At 43.0% G+C, this 17377-nt stretch overlaps 1 protein-coding gene across 4 annotated transcripts in view; it reads right to left on the bottom strand.

Annotated features, from left to right (window-relative positions):
- APBA1 (amyloid beta precursor protein binding family A member 1) overlaps positions 1-17377 on the bottom strand; it is a 224896-nt gene that overhangs the window by 88850 nt on the left and 118669 nt on the right. For 2 of the 4 annotated variants that reach the window (XM_077474963.1, XM_077474962.1), the window contains exon 2: positions 5367-6491. In XM_077474963.1, the coding sequence (XP_077331089.1) occupies positions 5367-6491 (1125 nt within the window). Of the gene's footprint in view, positions 1-5352; positions 6563-17377 lie in introns of all 4 variants that reach the window. The other 2 variants (XM_077474965.1, XM_077474964.1) reach the window with 2 other exon arrangements.

Genomic DNA, 17377 nt, shown 5'->3' with positions numbered 1-17377 from the left:
CCCATGTCACCATTCCTTTTACTGATGTCAACATGTACACTGCAGGACCAGCTACCACCACTGTTCCAGTATTGCATATGATGATGTTGTGGGCCTACCCACATTCTAAATTGAGGAAAGGAAGATTGGAGGGCAAGCTGCCCCTGGACATTGGATTACAATATTATTCTTTTAGATTAACCCTAAAGAAATTAGACATTATAACCTATATGTGAGTTTGTGTGTGTTTGGGGGGGGGGGGGGGGCATTTGTTATTTTTTGAGCCAGTCTAGTATACACAGACTATCTGAAAAATCCTTTACTGAGAAGGAAAGTTGTGGCATGTTATGGTGGCATCTCTTACCAGTTTTTGGCAAGACATCTAGCTGTGTATGGCATAATTTGGTCAGACTTGAGAACCATGTCTTTGTAAAAAACATAAAGCTCAACCTTACATTAAAGTGTGTGTGTGCATAGCCAAACTTTTTTCTTTTTCGATAGAGTAGAGAACGCGCAAAACCCCACGATTGTTTTTCTTACGTCTGTGTCCCTTTAGGGCAGGGTTTTTCAACTAGGGTAATTTCTGCCCCTCAGATAAGTTCCCAACTGACACCATCGGTCTTTTTAGCCATCTGTAAGGAGGGGGGGGGGGGGCTCTTTCCTATGACCACAATGTAAGGAACATTCTTCCCACTTACTATCACACTAATATATTATGAGTTGTAGATATAGTAATTTTTACCAGGGGTTCATTGAGACTAGAAAGTTATTTCAAGGGTTCCTCTGTGTTGAAAAGGTTGAGAAAGGCTGCTTTAGGGAGATTTATCTTCACTTCCTGTCCAGAAGATACAATATCCTTTTTTAGACACTTATCACCGAAACAAGTGTCCCTGTTAGAAGATTTCCCCTCCGTTTTTCTTCTGATGACATCTCATAAGATTTGGTATTCCTCACATTCTGACCCAGTGGCAATGGTCACCAGGACACACATAGAGGGTCACTCTACCTAACAGGGACACAAACAGGAATAAAAAAGTGATAGGGTAACAATGTTCTGGCTACACACACACACCTTAAAGTGTTTTAAATTGTTTAGACTAACATCCTGACCAATACACCATTTAGTGGCAATTCCAGTTTACAACTAATAATGAAGATCTGCCAGCACAGAACAGACAGGGTTAAGAATGGTAAACACAACTCCCCCAGCCCTCTCGTGAACATACAAGGGCAAAAGCATGATCAATCAAGGCCTGGGACAAGGAGTGGGCAGGAGGTGTGGCTGTCCTGGGCACTGTGATATCCTGCAAGGTGGGGGGCGCCATGAGATTGGGGGAAGGAATTTGTGTTGGGTGGGGGTATTTGGGGGGGTGGCAGGGGGTAAGAATTGTGCTGGAGGGGAAATTTGGGGGGGGGGGGTTGTGCTATTAGGGATGATTGGGAAATTTTTACTAGGAAGGGACATTTTATTTGGGGGGGGGGGGATTTGTGCTTGGAGGAGAAATTTGAGAAGTACAGGATTTGTGCTAGGAGGAGAACATTTCTTTGGGGGTGGGGGGATTTGTGCTGGGGGAATATGAGGACAGAGAGACAGAGAGAGAGAGAGAGAGAGAGAGAGAGAGAGAGAGAGAGAGAGAGAGAGAGAGAGAGAGAGAGAGAGAGAGAGAGAGAGAGAGAGAGAGAGACAGAGACAGAGAGAGAGAATTTGAGCTGGGGGGCAAAAATTAAGCTGGGCTGGGGGATTTCATTAGGAGGGTGGATTTATACTGTGAGGAGGGGGAACCATGCAGATTACTGCTCAATTTTTCTTTGGGGGGGGGGGTTGTTAACACATAATGCTCATACACCTTTGGGGGGGGGGGGGGCGCACACAATTTGGCCTGTTTGCCCTAGGCTCTAGCTGACCTTGTCCCGACACTGCCTGCGAGCAATCACTATTGAGTACTATAGATACAAAAAAATTAAGTAGAGAGCATACTAGAGATTCATCACTTAATAGTAGCACAATGCTCCAAATTTGCATGGATTGATCATTACTACATGTGACTGCATGTGTAGCGATTGCAAGGGATTACTTGCAGACAGGGGCGTAACTAGAAATCACAGGGCCCCATAGCAAAATGTTGTATGGGGCCCCCCCCCTCAAACAGCCCCCCCCCACAAAAAAATGGCGGGGCTTAAATTAAATAGTGGGCGTGGTTTAAAATGCGTGGCTCAAAGGGGGTGTGGTTCGAGTCTGAGATGAAGGAGGAAAGAAGGAAGGAAGCAAAGGGATGGAGGGACAACAGGCCCAGATCCTACACCACAATAGCAATATACATATTCCAGAACGTTTAACAATCAACAGATAAAGATACTCCAAACAGCTGGTGTTAGCGCTTCAATAATCCTCACCTGTACCCAATGTGGCCTGCCTGTTCCCAATGCAGCGTGGCCTGCCCATGCCCAATACTGCCTCACCTGTGCCCACTTGTGCCCAATGCAGCCTGTCCAGTGCCCAATACAGCCTTACCTATGCCCAATGCAGTGTGGCCTGTGCCCAAAGCACCCTCCCCTGTGCCCAATGTGGTCTCACCTGTGCCCAATGCAGCGTGGCCTGCCTGTGCCCAATACAGCCTCACCTGTGCCCAATGCATCGTGACCCATGCCCAATACAGCCTCACCTGTGCCCAATGCAGCGTGACCCGAGCACAATGCAGCCTCACCTGTGCAGAGGGAGAGGCGAGCCAGTGGCGGAACTACCGGGGAGGATGAGGAATGCATACTGGAGCCCTCAAATGGCTGCTGGCAAGTGTGGGGCTGCCTCACAGTGGGGGGCTCTGGCTCTACATCCAACTCCTGGCATGTCTCTTCCAGAGCTTTCCACTGTGATTTCCACTCACCGACACCTGGCCTGGATCCCTCCTGAATGACTTTACTCAGGACGTGCTGACCGCGCTGGTCGGGACCCCCGTGAGTCCGGTCGCGGGACCCGCGGACTCGATCGCCGCGGGCATCCCCGCGATCGTCTCACGGAGCGGCCGAATGGAGGAAATGCTGTATAAACAACATTTTCCCATTCTGCCTAGCAACTAGTGACGCTGATCTCTGCTCCATGTGATTGGAGCAGAGATCAGTGTACACTAAATGAAAGCCCAACCCCCCCACAGTTAGTAACACACCCCTAGGAACACTTAACCCCTACACTGCCACCCACTGGTTAACCCTTTTTACTGCCAGTGTCATTTACACAGGAATCACTGCATTTATATAGCAGTGATTACTGTATAAATGACAATGGTCCCAAAAATGTCCGATGGGTCCCCGACAATGTCGCAGTCACAATAAAAATCGCAGATCGCCGCCATTACTAGTAAAAAAAAAATAATAAAAAATTAATAAAAAATGCTATAAAACTATCCCTATTTTGTAAACGCTATAACTTTTGCGCAAACCAATCAATAATCGCTTATTGCGATTTTTTTTTTTACCAAAAATATGTACAAGAATACGTATCGGCCTAAATTGAGGGAAAAAAATATATGTTTTTTTATATATTTTTGGGGGATATTATAACAAAAAGTAAAAAATAATGCGTTTTTTTCAAAATTGTCGCTCTATTTTTGTTTATAGCGCAAAAAATAAAAACCACAGGGGTGATCAAATACCACCAAAAGAAAGCTCTATTTGTGGGAAAAAAAGGACGTCAATTTTGTTTGGGAGCCACGTCGCACGACCGCGTAATTGTCAGTTAAAGCGACGCAGTGCCGAATCGCAAAAAGTGGTCTGGTCTTTGACCAGCAAATTGGTCCGGTCTGAAAGTGGTTAAAAATGCAAACACTAATACTGTTAACTTTATAGCTGTAAAAAAAATAAAAAAAAAAAATAAAAAAAAAAAAAATCAGAAATATGTAGTAAAGATAATTCCTACATGCAAAAATGCACTGTACATTACATGTTCTTTAGACATAAATTTTTTTTCAAACATTAGTTTCCTTTGCCAATTCAAATTCAAAAAATTACCATATAACACGAATTAAAAGATCAGCATTTGTAATTTTCCTTTATGTAACCAATGACTAATGTTAGAATTAGAACAACTAGAGAAATGCTGAATGAATGTGCAGTCACAATTGCAGCCTCACCTGTGCAGAGGAAGAGGCGAGCCAGTGGCAGAACTACCGGGGAGGATGTGGAGTGCAGTCCAGTATGGAGCCCTCAAATGGCTGCGGGCAAGTGTGGGGCTGACTCAGAGTGGGGGGGGGGGGGCGAGCACCGTCCGCACCGTCCCCCAGCCAGGGGAAGCGAGGAGAGGAAGAGGCAAGCTGTCTGTACGAGCAGAGAGCTGTAATAGCTTTCATTTGAATGTCCTGTGTTCCCGGGGCTCACCGTCACATAGCCCCACCTCTTGGCCTGCAGCCTTTGATGATGTCACATGTCCCGCATTGGACCGGTGTTCTGTCTATCAAAGACGCCGGGCCAAGAGGTGGGGCTATGTGACGGTGAGCCCCGGGAACACAGGACATTCAAATGAAAGCTATTACAGCTCTCTGCTCGTACAGACAGCTTGCCTCTTCCTCTCCTCGCTTCCGCTGGCTGGGGGAACATGCGGGAGGTGATGCCCCCCTCCACAGTATGCATTCCTCATCCTTCCCACGGGCCCCTGTCAGCTGCGGGCCCCATAGCGGCTGCATGTGCCGCTATGGCGGTAGTTCCGCCACTGCTTGCAGAGTGATCACAAGCAGCAATTGCTATAGCTCCAAGTTTCGTTTCATTGTTACAAGGGGGATTTTACAATGTTGCTTTCAATTGTTTGTATGGTTTCATAAAAGAAAGCAGTTAACATAAGTATAGGTACAGCTATATGTAAAGACTGCATATATACATTGTTTGATATCAACATCGAAGGTGGTGAAGATCATCTTATTCAGAGATTTTTTTGTATAGCTCTGTGATGGTGAACCTTGGCACCCCAGATGTTTTGGAACTATATTTCCCCATGATGCTCATGCACTCTGCACTGAAATTGAGCATCATGGGAAATGTAGTTCCAAAACATCTTGGGGTGCCAAGGTTCGCCATCACTGGTATAGCTAATAAAGTTAAAAATGAGCATCTTTGTTTATTGTGTGATTCATTAGGATTTTACCATTGTTACAAGGGTTTTGATTTTTGACTAATCTGAGCAAAGTCCTAAATATTTTTGTGGTGTACTTCACTACATATCGCAATATTTATTAAAAAAAATCCAGGCAGTAAAATTGAAAGCAGTCTTTTAAGCAAGCCTCAAAACCAGGCTTCCCAAAACTTGTGTTGTGCATAGTAATTGAATGTGTGGCTATATTGTATATCTGCTTATAGACTTAGTCATTACATGGAGTCTTCAAACAACAATTAATCATACTTACATCTCCACTTAGTGGTCTCTGATCATCACAGTCCTTTGTTGGGCTGATATCCTGCCTCATTACCCAAATTGGTTCTTTTGGCTCGTCAGGGGTATATGGAGAACGTATTGTCCTTGTCTTTACTTCCTCTATAGCATCCTTAATGTCTTTGATAGCCAGCGAGATGGCATCTCGTTTTTCTTTACTGTACCTTTGCACTATTTCTCCTGTATTAGCAGCAGTTTTTGAGGCAGTAGAGAGGTTGCCATTAGTAACATGGCCTCCTCCACTAACTTGAGAGGGGTCAGCTAGATCTAAGTTTTGTTCAGATTCTGGCATGTCCTCAGCAGCTTTATCGAGACTTTGGGAACTCATGCTCTGTTTGACCTCTGCTACAATCTGGTCAATGTCTTCTTCTTGCTCATAACTATCCATCCTTGGATAGGGAGCAAACTCTGCTTCTTTCTCAGGACTATCAGACTCACCATCTGACCGCTCATCATAATGATGAAGTCGAGCACCCAGAGCTTCTTTCCTATAATTATCAGCTTCTTCTCTTTCCTGCTCATAGAGTCGAAGACCCTCTCTGATATCCAAATCTGGTGTGTCACCTATTTCCTCATAAACATGCTCTTGCAGTCCATAGTCTGCATATGGTTCAGCATATTGTTCATCCTCACCCCTGTGAAATAACCGGTGTGTGTAGACATACCCAGAATAAGCTGCGTTTATAGCCTCCTCTTGGTCCAAACCATGGAAATGTAAGTGATTGGGTAGAGTTCTGTTACGAAGTGCTTCACCATGCTCAGCCTCTGCATTCTCTGTATATTCCTCAGACTCTGGCCTGTATTGAACAGCATAAGCATTCTCATCCTCATTTTCCTGAGCTCTGTCCAGGTCATACCCATCTTCTTGGCCTCCTATGACATCCCCTTCCGCTGTATCTGTGTGGTTGTGAAATCCACTCTCTGTACTAGCGGATCTTGCAAGTGTTCCTTCTTCATCCTGCCCAAATTGTCTCTCCTGCTCCTGCCTCGAGTTGGGAGAAGGGTGTGAATGTTGCTCTTCTTCGACTTCTGGAAGTTCAAGGTCAGCTTCTACAGACTCATTGATGTCTGCATTTCCAGGCTCATCGCTAGCCTCCACCTCCTGCAATCCCTCTGAGTTGTTCATGGCAGATTTGCTATTGAGGTAAGCTTACCATATCAACATCTTGCCTGCAAGAAACATAAAAATGTATATGAGAAAACTTGAAATTGACATAAAAAAATCTGATCTGAGATTAGAATTAAGAAACTGTACGAACGTATCCTATTGTAACCTGACACACAAGAATGTACATAATAGAACTGCATACTAATATTAATAGGAAAAGTTGATCCAGGGAAGGAATTTTTTATCCCGTGCGAGCAAACTGGTTAATGCTTTGTTTTTTGCCTTCCCCTGGATCAACAATGGGTACAGGATAGTGTATATGAAGGTTTTTGATTTGTGTGTGTGTTTTTTTTTTCATTGTTGATTGAACTGGATGTACTTGTGTCTTTTTTCAACTAGATTAACTATGCAAGCATGCAACAAGAAGGAAAAATCCATATAACTAAAATAAATATAATTGTTTAAAGCTGATCTGCAGACATCCCAATGCATTTAGAATTTATACTTGTGATTTGCAGATTTGTATTTAAAATGGCTTGCAGCTTTCCTATTTGACAGCCCATGCAGGGCAGCAGAAAAATGTCTGTGGTCACTGTCTGTGCAAAAGCCTCTATAAATTAGACTAGTGCATCTCGACTCCCCCAAGGTCTCATCAACAGCAACATTACATTTACAAACCATTCTTCCACAGACAAATGTCTAATTCACCTTCACAGAATCACTGTACAGAAACCAAACTGGTGAAAGGTAAAGAATTAACCCGGGCATGACATTTTCAGATGAATTACTAGTCCAACTGCATTACAGCTTTAACACAATTACAGTTAGGACACAATTTAGGCCTGCAAACAGCGGATGTAATCATTTCACGTTTAGGCTAAATATTGTTTATTTTAAATTGAAAATAAAGAGAAAAACAAATATGAAACGTCACAAATCAGAATAAACGTGTTACAATGTAGATACAGAAAGGAGCCATAAACATCATATAGCCATCACTAACAGCAACTAGTCTATAGTGGGAAGACTAAGTAATGCCGCGTACACACGACTGGACTTTCCGGCAGACTAGGTCCGACGGAATCAGTCCGTTGCACAGTCTGATCGTGTGTGGGCTAATCCGATCGTTTTTCGTTTAAAAAAAAATAAAATAAAAAAATCAGACAGACCTAAAAATAGAACATGTTTCAAATCTGTCCGGACTTAATTCCTATCGGGAGAACCATTCATCTGTATGCTGGTCCGACGGACCAAATACGACACAAGGGAAGCTACTGGCTATTGAACTTCCTTTTTTAGTCCCGTTTACGCCATCACGTTCAAAACAAACTTTCGAAAGGACTTAGTCCATTCGTGTGTGGCCAAGTCTGTTCATTCGGAAAGTCCGTCAGAACTCCGCTGAAAGTCCGTCAGGAAGACCATCGGACCTAGTTTGCTGGAAAGTCCGGTCGTGTGTGTGCGGCATTATAGTTAAACAAGAATAAGAAGTAGAGAATTCAATAAACCTAGCTAGCAAACTACAAAGGGAAGCTTAGACTGGCTGTTCAAGTAATTCATGCAAGCATGTGGTTGAAATACACTCAAAAAGATAGGAAACTTCTTTTTTTTTTTAATTAGTGTGTCAGGCAGGCCACAGATGATACAATTTTATTTCCTGCAACCAGAGGTTGCAGGACAGAAAATGGCTCTATTCCCCCATTAACACAGCCAGTGTCCTGAGAAGCTATTTTGTTCTTCCGGTGGAGCAGGGGTAGTCAGGAAAACACCATTATTGCCACTGGAAATAATCCCATGTAAAAATAAAAAATAAAAAAAATAAATAGATGGATCAACTTGGGTACAATCAGTCTGCCCACAGATGCTTTAAATCTCGGCTGGTCCCTGCTGAACCGGCCGAGATTTGAACCATCTATGGCTGACTTTATTTACAAGGGTTTTTGGTAATGAAAGTAGAGAAGGTTACACATAGATAAGGCTCTGAAGCTATCTGAATCTCTATGGCCTCACCAATAGTGCCACATAGTACAGTTCTTTTCAGGGTCATTATTATCTTCACCTATTATGGTCTCCATTGTCATAATATCATCACGTAGCTTGGCCCACTTCAAAATGTGCGAAGGGGGGGGGGGGGGGATTTCCAGTGTCGGAAAGCAACTATAAGAGCAGCTAGAAGACAATGCCTCAAAATAAATTTTTTAAAATTGGAAAATGAATGCAGAGATCATCGATAGCAGAGACAAAAAGCTATCAGCCCCACTAGAAAAAAAAATAAATAAAAGAATTTCATACATTTCATAAACTGCAACCCTGCAGATCTCCTAAAAAATACATCATTAGTCCCTAAAACGCCAGAAAGCTCAGTATTAAAGCTCTTCCACTAAATATTAATTTAGTGGAAGACTATTAATACTGATCTGACTACTGTGAGTGCATTTAAAATGATCACTACGCTAAAAAAAATAAAAAAAAATAAAAATAAAATAAAAACCCTTCTGTGCCACAGGATCCCCCCCAGCACCCATTATTTACCTGAGCCCGATCTCGATGCAGTGCTGTGCCTGAGAGCAGAGAGCTATTTCAGTAATCTCACAGAGCAGATTGATCGCAGTGGGAACCATTTGCTTCTGCTGCTGTCAATCAATTCCTGTGATGAGGGAGCGGGGGGGGGGGGGCAGGGCAGAGTGTCTTCTGTTTCTATAGACGCAGACAGCGCAGCTCAGGATTGCGTGTACCACACTGAGAAGCCATTTCCTTCACCATGAAGCACCGGAGGGGGACTTGACAAGGAGGATTAGGGCTACTTTGTGTAAAACCATTGTAGAGATGGGCTTGGGCGTGTTAGAAATCCCATGTGCCCGATTCCGCCAGGAAGCCAACATTGCACAGCGCTAATCACAGGCAGCGAGACATTTCCCGATTTGTTCAGCTGCGAACCGGGAAATATCTCACTGCCTGTGATTAGCCGTGTGCAGTGTCGACTTCCTGGCAGGATTCGGCACGTAGGATTTCGAACACGCCCAAGCCCATCTCTACAGGGAAGTAGAACATGTTTATCCCTTTAAAAAAAAATTGTGCCAGATTTTTTTTCTCTCTAACACACAAAATAGCAAGCTCGATTATGGAGAAGGCAATGTGTGTGATCATAACCTAAATTACTTACTATCACTTTTGTCTAGATAAAATAAATGCACTAGACAGATGAGACTGTAACAGCAACCTGAATTTGTTTAAAACACAGCTAAGTAGTTCACAGCTAAGTACAGAAAATGAGAGCCTTTTAGAAGCAAATCTCCTGCAGCATTCAAGCACCTCAGAGCCAATCTACACGTTATGTTCAGAAAATGCCTCAAACTAGAAGAGACCCACTAAAAGCAACATGCACACAATCTTCCCCTGTGGTCTATTTATGCTAGCACAGTTTCATCAAAGAGCGGGACACTGGCTTGATTTTATTAGAACTTTCTTTAAAGTGACACTACCCAATATCCTTATTATCCAAAAATAATCCATACAAATACACAATTTAATGGCCCTGTAATCTATTTTTATTGAAATCATGTTTCTGCTCCTTGTAATGACCTCAGCGAGCTCTTGTACCACTCCTTTTGCTTCTAACTTCTTTTTTGTTTGGAATGGGCAGTGTACGTTAGCTGCAGTCATGTGGGTAATACAAATCCCATAGTCCATAGTCCCATCTCGGAAGTGAGCAAGAGAGGGGGCAGCTACATTCCTACATACAGTGGGACCATGGAAAACAAATGTAGCTACCTTTATAACAGGCATTCGGACCACGGCAAAAGGGAATGTGGAGAATTGGGCGGCAGATGGGAGCACCAGAATGTACTTTTTGGGCCAAAAATATATATTGAATAGATTTTTTTTAATCAGAGTTTAGTGTTATTTTAAACATGCATTCTTGGGTTGTCCAAATTTTAATTATTTTTCCAGTGCAGAAGGGGGGTATCAAAAACAAAAACAACTTACACAAATTGTTGTCATTTCCCAAAAAATCACCAGCACGCATCAAGCACAGGCTGATTGAAGAGTTTGGTTATGCACTTTTTAGTTTATGTCCCTAAAAAGTCCATAATCAAACTCTTTAATCTAAGTGGATGTGATAGAGTATTACCTGTGTGCCCACAGTACCACCCTGTGGTTGCAGTTAGTCCTTCTCTAGAAGAACAAGCCGATGGCACACATGTACATTAGGATTGAAACTGGTTGGGCTGGATAACAAGCATCTCATGTTAGTAAGTCATTTTACATCACATCTCCTTACTGTTCCAGAGAGAATGGCTTGGGATACTCAAGTATGTAACGCTGAGCAAATTAAAATGTTCTATTTAACACTGGTAGCAAATTACTTATTACAAACTAATGCCTGGTACACATGATGAGATTATCAGACAAATGATTGTCCGTATTTTTTTTGCATGATAGTCTCATACCAAAAATGAAGCGTTTACTAAAGTTATGAAAATTCTTGCACAACAGAATAAAAATTTGATAGTGTTGTAATGTGTTGCATTGCATTTTCGAAGGACAACTCTACTGATTAAATGAAAATCGTGCGATCTGGTGTCATACGAGAAAAATGTTCATGCTCGTCCCATCAGATGAACTGTCATGATCGACACTCAAAAGCTGTGTACGAACAATCAGATTATCGCATGATCGCTTCAAAAGTGGTATTTTTCATACGATTTTCTGATTGTGTGTATGGGCCATAAGGCCAATTTGAGTGGAAACCAACTGTTGTCTGAGACATGCTTAGCAGAAGGGCTAGGGTTTAACCAGAAGGATCAGAACTTAACACAAAACATGGATCCTCAAAACTTATAGTATGTAATTATATAAGTGCATCGAAGTCTGACTCAGCTATGGCAGTTTGGGAAGAAAAGGAAACAGCATTTGGGGGAAGACATTCTTTGAAAAGGATCGCACAGTGCAGATTAAGAAGCACAGGAAGCTTTCCTAGTATATTCATTCTTAATGACTGCAACTTCAGTCTCACTTATGATGGATGCTGTCATCTTTATACTTAAAGATGATGTATAGACCATCCAGAGACTTAATCCATAGGTTCTCAGAAGAATCCAGAATGTTGGAATATTCCAGGGTAAAAAAAGAGAGAGAACGTACATGTGAAGTACCTCCGATACACACACACACACACTCACTGCGCTGTGTGTGTGTGTGTGTGTGTGTGTGTGTGTATCAGAGGTACTTCACATGTGAGTTCTCTCTCTTTTTACCCCAGCATATTCCAACATTCTGGATTCTTCTGAGAACCTATGGATTAAGTCTCTGGATGGTCTATACATCATCTCCCTCAATCTTTAAGCTCTCTTTGAGCACTGGACTGCAAAGCTGAGGGTCCAGCAACTCTGGTGAGTGGGGTTACCAGAGGGGATCACCACCTCAAGGAATAGAGTTTTTTCATCACCACTGAAAGCACCGTTTAAAGCACCCAGCACTTTTATTCGTTTAGCACGTTTCTTAATATGTTTGATATTAGCACTTGTTATATAATGGCGTTATATGTTTAGTACGTCACTTGTTATGGCACTTTATTCCGCTAGCGCCGTTTTTTCTGTTATTCATTTTTAAGGTCTATTACCTTTGCAACAGCAGCTGCAGTCTTATTTCTTCACCATTAATTTGAGTATATTTCCTCAGCGCAAGTTCTAATTTGTTTTCTGCAAATTATGACTGGTCATTCCATGCTGCTCTTCTAGCTGGTCTCCAACCAGTCATGTCGCTGTCACTACCTTAAGTCAAAATGTACAATGCAAGTCCAGCTGCCACCACTTGTGGTGGCACAGGTCCTGCATTGTACAGTACAATGTCATAAGCTTGCGAACCTCTGTGGCCTGGTACCAGATCATCAGTGGAAATCTGAGCTGTGTGCATAGGATAGGATTAAGAACCAAGTACCGTATATACTCGAGTATAAGCCGAGATTTTCAGCCTCTTTTTTGAGGCTGAAAGTGCCCCCCTCGGCTTATACTCGAGTCATCGCTGTCTGCCCGCTCGATCAGCGTGTCGAGCAGACAGACAGCGGCCATTCTGATTCAAAAGCCGCGCCTCCGGCTCCGCCTTCGCCTGTGATAGGCGGAACACTGAATTTCCCAGCAGCCTGTGTTCCGCCTATCACGGACGTCGTATCATCCTCGTACTACGGACGAGGATGATACGACGTCTGTGATAGGCGGAACACAGGCTGCTGGGAAATTCAGTGTTCCGCCTATCACAGGCGAAGGAGGAGGCGCGGCTTTTGAATTTTACAATGGCCGCCGACGAAGAGGGCACGGGACGGAGGCAAGGCAAGGCACGGCACGGGACGGGACGGGACGGGACGGGACGAAGGCAAGGCACGACACGGGACGGAGGCTCGGGACAAAGGCTCGGGACACAGGTAGGCTGGACACACACACACACACACACACACACACACGGATGGATGGATACACACACACACAGGGATGGATGGATGGATGGAGACACACACACACAGGGATGGATGGATGGATGGATGGATACACACACACACAGGGATGGATGGATGGATGGAGACACACACACACAGGGATGGATGGATGGATGGAGACACACACACACAGGGATGGATGGATGGATGGATGGAGACACACACACACAGGGATGGATGGATGGATGGATGGAGACACACACACACAGGGATGGATGGATGGATGGATGGATGGAGACACACACACACAGGGATGGATGGATGGATGGATGGACACACACAGGGATGGATGGACGGACACACAGGGATGGACGGACACACAGGGACGGACGGACACACAGGGATGGACGGACACACACACAGGGATGGACAGGCATGTCTCACCCTCGGCTTATACACGAGTCAATAAGTTTGCCAGTTTTTTTGGGGGTAAATTGGGGGCCTCGGCTTATATTCGGGTCGGCCTATACTCGAGTATATACGGTATCGACTTGAGGCTCTCAAAGAAGGGGAAGTTTATAAACATATCCCCAGCACTGAGCATCTTTTTAGTGAACAGCTATATACAGACTGTGGGTGGGAAGGGGTTAAAAGAACTTAGCAGGTATAAGTCAGGTACAAGCAAAGCTTTTTCCATTTAGTTTTGCATAGACTAGAAAGAAAAAAAAAAAACCTCTGCTAGATTTTTACTACCGTCTTTGATCTCACTAAAGCAGAACGAAATATTCCTATCCTTTACAGCGTAGGAAGCCGCCATTCTAGCCTCTGTTTGATCTGTAGTTGCCATGGTGCTACACATGTGATCAGTTATGAAACCAGCCATTGAATGGCTTGACAGTTTGGTTGAGAGCACAAGTGACCATGACAGTTCTCATTCTCAGCATGTCTTGTTTTTAACGCTTTTGGGAAACCATTAAATTGATGGCTTTATTTTTTTTATATACGGAGATTCCTCCTAACTTCTGTGGTCTGCAGGACAGAAGTTAGGTTAAAATCAGTTCCAACATTTGTTTTTAGTAGAGTGGAGAAAGGTCAGAATAAAGCCCCATACACACTATCAGTCTTTCCTTCAGATTTACCAAAACCATATAATATGAGGTCAAACCTTAGGAGTTCAATTTGTATGCAATCAGGCAGGCCCTTGCTTTTGGTAAATCTAAAGGAAAAACTCAGCAGAAAATCTGATAGTGTGTATGGGTCTTCAGCCATGCTACCCTGTTCAGGGTGACACTAAATATGAGGTTGACAAGTGACAAAGACAGCAACAAACTGAAATAAATTATAATCCTTCCACCAAAAAAAAAAAAAGAAAAGTTTTGGCTACAACTTTGCTTCAGATGCAAATGGGATATTCTATGCCTTGCAAGAATGAAAAATTCCAAACACTGATTTGATTTGGTCCCTCATTTACATTCAAATACGCAACATTTTTGATATGCAGAACTATAGCAAATTTATAAAGTTATCATTCGTAAACTTTTACAAGTGGCAGCACTACCTTTTGGGCTATCTATCATGTTATCTCCAGGAATGCGCCACTCATATTTACCATCTCTTCAAATTTTGCAGGCATTGCTAGTTTTCTGTCCAAGCATTAATGCAGATATAACTATACAACGTGTCAATTCAGAAGCTAGGAAAAATAAATTATTTGAGGACAGGTAAAAAGAGGAGTACAGAAAAATATAAATATGGCTAGCCTTTAAAAAATATGATTGATACTAAGGTACATGAAAGAAGAAAAAAAAAAATGATATCTGAAACTGTATTTCCTTTATCCGAGTATGTAATTTTTTTGTTTAATGCCTTACTGTAAAAGCAGAAGGAAAAACATATTCAATGACATGTAACACACAGTATAATTTCTGCACTGGAACATTGGATTTATAAGGTTAGATTTAATATAATTTGGCACAAGACTGCCTAGCTCTATTATCAAGGCAGCTCAGTGCTGAAAAATGACAAATTGCTGGATTTGCACTAACAGCGTGATTTACGGTTCCTGAAGGGGCTTTCACATCCATGAATGATTCCCACGCCAGCATCAGATAGCAGCATGCAGGACCATAAAGTAGAGATGGCCTTGCTGCTGGAGAAATAAAACAAAAAGTGACTCAGAGTCCAGGGTTTTTTGTACAATGTTTTCAATATATTTTGTTGAAATCTTTAGAAAAGAAATTGACTAATAATAAATAAAATAAAAAAACCCAAGCCCCAAGCAATAGTTTACAAGTCATTCTTGAATGAGTTTGATCCCCTACAGTAAATATCGAATACAAGCAACCCAAGGTTTACGTGTTCTGCCATAGTGAAGGTTAGGTTGAACATGCATTATATTACCAAAAGTAGACGCCTGCCTTTACACCCACATGAATTTTAATGGCATCCCAGTCTTATTGTGTAGGGTTCAATATTGAGTTGGCCCACCCTTTGCAGCTATAACAGCTTCAACTCTTCAGGGAAAGCCGTCCACAAAACTTAGGAGTGTGTCTATGGGAATATCTGACCATTCTTCCAGAAGCGCATTGGTGAGGTTAGGCACTGATGTTGGAGAGAAGGCCTGGCTCACTGTCTGTGCTCCAATTCATCCCAAATGTGTTCTATTGGGTTGAGGGCAGGACTCTGTCCAGGCCAGTCACGTTCCCCCACCCCAAACTCGCTCATCCATGTCTTTATGGTCCTTGCTTTGTGCCCTGGTGCGCAGTCATTTTGAAACAGGTAGTGGCCATCCCCAAACTGTTGCCACAAAGTTGGGAGCATGAAATTGTCCAAAATGTCTTGGTATGCTGATGCCTTAAGGGTTCTCTTCACTGGAGCTAAGGGACCAAGTACAACACCTGAAAAAAACAACCCCACACCAGAATCCCCCCTCCATCAAATGAATTGGACCAGTGCACAAAGCAAGGTCCATAAAGACATGGATAAGTGAGTTTGGGGTGGAAGAACTTGACTGGCCTGCACAGAGGCCTGACCTCAACCCAACAGAACACCTTTGGGATGAATTAGAGTGGAGACAGTGAGCCAGGCCTTTTCTCCAACATCAGTGCCTGACCTCACAAATGTGCTTCTGGAAGAATAGTCAAACATTCCCATAGACACATTCCTAAACCTTGTTAACAGCCTCCCCAGAAGAGTTGAAGCTGTTATAGCCGCAAAGGGTGGGCCAATATTGAACCCTACGGACCAAGGCTGGTATGCAATTAAAGTTCATGTGGATGTAAAGGTAGGCATCCCAATACTTTTGGTAATATAGTGTAGCTGCAGAAAAGGAAAAAAGAAAGAGACTAATTTCTTGTAGCACAATATAAAAAATATAAAGCCGGATGTCCTGTGTATCTCGGCGGCGCTTGGTAGCTCTGGGTGGCTCTTGGCCCTTCTCGGCGGCTTTCGGCCGCCAAGAACGGCTGAAAGCGGAGGAGTACGGCCGAAGGTGGCCAAAAGCTGCCGAGAGCGGCCAAAAGACGCCCACAGGCTCACAATCAGTGGGGGATCAGCATATAACACGCACCCACAATTTCCCCTGATTTTAAGGGTAAAAAAGTACTTGTGATACGCCGATAAATACGGTAGGTATTCAAACTTGGAATGCACTGATCCCAAGCCTGAACTTCATTCACGCTCTTAAAGACTGGGTGCAACATGCCAGCAGAGGTTGTCCTGTGTCCAAAAAACTGCAAAAGTCCAAAAGTAGTAAGTTGACTGTATTCTGAAGAATTCAAATGCTGCCAATCTTTATTGATCTGGACAAAGTGATCAGAGTTTCCCACTTAGGACTTACTCCTCAAATGCAGGTCACCTACTCATCTGGGCTTATTCGACTTAGGTACAGCAGGATTTCTTCTTGTTTATAAATACACAACCGATGAGATGCACGATGAGCAGTAAGATGGCATGACACTATCCTAATGCAGCCCTTCACAAACTTGTCACCAGGTCCCACAAACATATGATGCATTTATAGATATCTACACAAGTAGTTAAACAGCACTGCTGATATACCAATGAATCCACCTTTGCATATGCGAGATTACCTTCAAGTCATGCACTGTTGGTGGGATTTCAACACAGGCTTGGAAAACACTGTGCTAATTAATTTAAAAAATCTTGTTTCTAACTGCTACATCCAATTATGGGGTGGCTTACAGTATATAGACAGCATGTTAATTATCTGGAAACCAGAACTGGAACTGATATAAAAAAATAAAAATAAAAAAACATAAATCACCAGCTCCACTATACCATACTATTAATCTTAGAGGGCAGCTGATCATGCAACTACAGTCTGACTGCCCTTGAGAGAGAAACTCTAATACATGTTGCAAAGTACTTAATAAACGCACAAGGTCAGCTCAGCTGATCTTGCAAGTTTACTGGAATGAAGAGGAGA

This window comes from Lithobates pipiens, unplaced genomic scaffold, assembly GCF_037356315.1.
Source record: "Lithobates pipiens isolate NorthernLeopardFrog02 unplaced genomic scaffold, aLitPip1_a1.2 Scaffold_13, whole genome shotgun sequence".
Lineage (NCBI taxonomy): Eukaryota > Metazoa > Chordata > Amphibia > Anura > Ranidae > Lithobates > Lithobates pipiens.
This window is presented reverse-complemented; position numbering and strand designations above follow the sequence as displayed.